Here is a 3,526-nt window from a genome sequence, read left to right on the forward strand (position 1 = left end):
TGTTTCTAAACGTGAATGTAAATATCCTCCTCTTCTACTTTTTTTTTTCTCTCTCCTCTTTTTATTCTTTCTCCTCAGAGGCGTCTCTTATTTTCTAATATTCAAGATTACCCTTATTTACCTTTCATTGCCCTGTCACCCCTCCTATGGCCATCGCTCTCATCTTCTCACCAACGACCGTAACACATACAGCCTCACCCTTGGCTTCCCTCCTTCGGAGGACCCCACCTCGTCGTCGCCCATGTTGTCGGCAGCCATCTCACCCGCCCCCCCCCCCCCCCCGCCCCCTCCCCCCTCCTCTTTGCTCTCTCCAATCTCCACGCACCCCTTCCTCATCCCCCACCTCACCACCATTGGGCAATGGCTCGGTCTCACGACGAAGCGAAGGCGACAGAAGCCCCTCCCCCACTTCCCCTCAAGATCCCCTTTCTCGCTCCCATCGACGCTCGATCTATCAGTGAGAAGCTCGACTTGCACTTCCTCTCTTTGTTGGTTGCCACCTTGCCTCAACCGACCTCCCCTTGTTATCTCCTCCGACATCCTCAACGACCAAATACCCCTTGGCTCCAATTCCTTCCCCTCCTACTAGGCGAGGGGCCTCACGGCAGTGCGGAAGTGGCCACACGCCTCCATTGAGGGAGGAAGTCTCGGGGGTCTCGAGGGTCGTCACCATGGTAGAACGTAGCGGAGGCCGATGCAGCGGTAGCGTCACCGTAAGGGGATTCTCGGAAGGCAGTGAAGCCGGCCATAAGGCGGTGCAGATCAGGTATTCAAGGTTAAACCGGTAAAGATGGCCAGCAATGGGCATTTGCTGAAATAAAGCAAAAAAGAGCACTCGATGGGAAATAATAGAAACTTAGGGTTTTTCTTGGAGAATTTATCCATTTAAAAATAAATATAAAAAAATCATACAAATATAACTTAGAATCGATAGTTATGACTTTAACTAGCGAGTTAGGATTTGATTAATAAATTTTATTTTATTTTCCTCTTGTTATTAATCTTTCTGAGGATAAAAACAACACGATCAATTTTATTATTATTATTCAAATTAGTTCCATTACATATCTGTTCGATCGGGATTAATCTATTTCTTTTACATATCGATTCCATGTATGGTATTAATGTCCTCAATACTCTCTCATTGGAAGCAGCAAATTGCTCGTTTGTGGTTCTCAGATAAGTTCCATAGCTCCTCTTTGTTCCATACATGGATGGATACGTGTTGCTATGTGTTGCTCTTTTTCATGGACGTGAAAGTGGCACTCAAGAATCTGTAGGCACGTGTGAATGCGGATCTACTTTGCGTAGAATTTGTGGATGACCAGTGATCATTTAATTCGTTGAACGAGTAGAAGATTTGGATCCAATTGAGGTTTGTTTTCGAGTCCGTCTCACAATTGATGTTAGGTAAGACCCTACAAAATAATATAGGAAAATTCTCGGTAAAATCTTTATGAGATTTGAGTTAGTAAATGATTCAGATGATTCGATCAAATATCAAATTTATTTATGGTTAATGATACCGTGGGATTATGCGTTGAATCCGATGATCAGATGACGCAAAAGCTGGCTCATGAACGATGGTGCGTTGATAACGTATTGTCGAGGTATTGGTGGTCTTCCACGTGTCACTATCCATGGATCAAGATGATGTTTAAAAGTTACGAGCAAATGCTTTCCACTATATTTTATTTGTGTGGAAGTCTAAGGAACATTTCCAAGTGCTTCCCAAGACAGTGGTCAATAAACATCATCCTTGTGTGGAAGTCGAAGGAGCATTTCTAAGTGCTTCTCAAGACAGCAGTCAATAAACCACGACATGATTGGTGCCTGACTGATTGAAAGAGAGACAACTCAAACTCTTTTTTTGTTTTCTCTCTTTTTCTCTGCAAAAAGATGAAACATATCCTGCAGAAAAGCATATGTAGTATTCATCGGTATCAAATCAACCAAACTCTTCCCTACCGAAGCAGTCGCAAAGACAGAGAGAGAGAGAGACGTGGACATGGCACAAACGAGCACGAAGAGGGAACGAAAGAGAGAGAGAGATCTACGCATGGTCATCGGCTGGCGACGATACCGTTGACGAGGGCGAGAGCGTTGCTCGTGTACTGTTTCACGAGCCACACTCGGCGGCAGACGTCGGCCTTCGCCCGGCTCTCGGGTCTCACCTCCTCGAAGCCATCGACGCATGTGTCCTCGTTCGTGAGCGCGGCGCTCATCCACGTCTGGGCGTTGGACATCCGCCACACCGCCGCCGCCGACCCCGCCGCCTCCGCCTCCAGGCCGCACAGCTCCCCCGCAGTCCGCCGCGCCAGGTCAACCGCGTCGCCCAGTGAGTCCGCGCAGTCACGTAGCGCCCCCGCCTCCGGGCAGGCAGAGGCGGACTTGGCAGTACCGCAGGCGCGTCGGAGAGAGGTGACATGGGCGGAGAGGGAGGCGACGCGGGCGAGCGTGAGGTTGGTGGCGAATCGGGCGAGCTGGATGGGGCTCTGCTGGACGGCGAAGGAGTAGCCGGCGAGCGACCTGTAGCAGAGGCTGGGGTACCGAGTGGCGCCGCACCGCGCCCGGATAAACTCCGTGGAGTTCTCGCCGAAGGAGGCCTGCGGCTGCGACGCTTGGACCACCGGAATCCTGCCGGCGAGTGCATGCAGGACGGTGAAGGAGAAGAATAAGACAAAGAGAAGACAAATCTTTCGAGCCATCGTCTGAAGAAGTTGAGAGACTAGTTCGTGTCGTCGGGAGGCTTCGGAAGGAGAGCTTATATAGGCCTGTTCGCAACGGAAATGACATGGGTCGGTGGGACCCGACGACGGAACCCCGCATGTTAAGACCTTTCTCGAGTGAGGGAGCGGCTCAGCTGTCCGTACCCAGGCAGGATCCAGCGCTTCTATGCTCGCAGTCCACGACGACGGAGAAAGCGGGGGGAAGAGTGCGAGTGCTGCTCGGCCGAGCGCACAACACAGGCGGCCGTCGAAGGAGGGCCGCCCATTCGTTGGTGGAGCAGTAAAATATCGACAGGAGCTGCCACCTTCTCACCCGGACGCCATCAGACACAGAGGGTCAGTATCACCGTGGGGCCTTCTCCTCTTGCGTCCGATAGGAATGCAGCTCGTCCGAGCAGAGACGGCAATTACAGCTGGTCCACGTTGCATCAATCCAATTTGATCGATCGACTTGATCGACACATGCGAGACATCGAGATCAGTGTTTTGTGAATCAAGCGTGAGATGCTGTACCCTGGCGGTGTGATTTTGGCGTCCATCCGAAGAGAACTAACACGTGTCACTAACCGGAGACCCACTTACCAGCGGGACCCACGGTAGCATCGAACACGATGCGACTTCCCGTGAAGGGAATAGTAGTGGCAGTAACCGGTGACGTGCGAGCGGGCACGCGAGCAGGCGTGGGAAAAGTGAGGCAGAGATGGCGGCCGTGGGTCGATGGGGTCCAATAAATGCCTTAAAGTGCGGCGGGTTGGTCGTGTTCCGACCCCACAACACACTCTTCGTTAACAACGTAC

General features: G+C 51.3%; 1 protein-coding gene across 1 annotated transcript; it reads right to left on the reverse strand.

Moving 5' to 3' along the window:
• Positions 1 to 1,912: 1,912 nt before the first annotated feature.
• LOC135604969 (pectinesterase inhibitor 11-like) lies at positions 1,913 to 2,751 on the reverse strand. Its single transcript, XM_065094622.1, has one exon. It carries the CDS (start codon positions 2,706 to 2,708, stop codon positions 2,064 to 2,066), a length of 645 nt encoding a protein of 214 aa, XP_064950694.1. The 5' UTR covers positions 2,709 to 2,751; the 3' UTR covers positions 1,913 to 2,063.
• Between the last annotated feature and the right edge of the window lie 775 nt (positions 2,752 to 3,526).

Source organism: Musa acuminata, chromosome BXJ2-2 (assembly GCF_036884655.1).
Source record: "Musa acuminata AAA Group cultivar baxijiao chromosome BXJ2-2, Cavendish_Baxijiao_AAA, whole genome shotgun sequence".
NCBI lineage: Eukaryota > Viridiplantae > Streptophyta > Magnoliopsida > Zingiberales > Musaceae > Musa > Musa acuminata.

What these genes read in the sequence shown, in the direction of transcription:
- LOC135604969 (XM_065094622.1), bottom strand. Translation starts at nt 2,708, where the DNA reads ATGGCTCGAAAGATTTGTCTTCTCTTTGTCTTATTCTTCTCCTTCACC.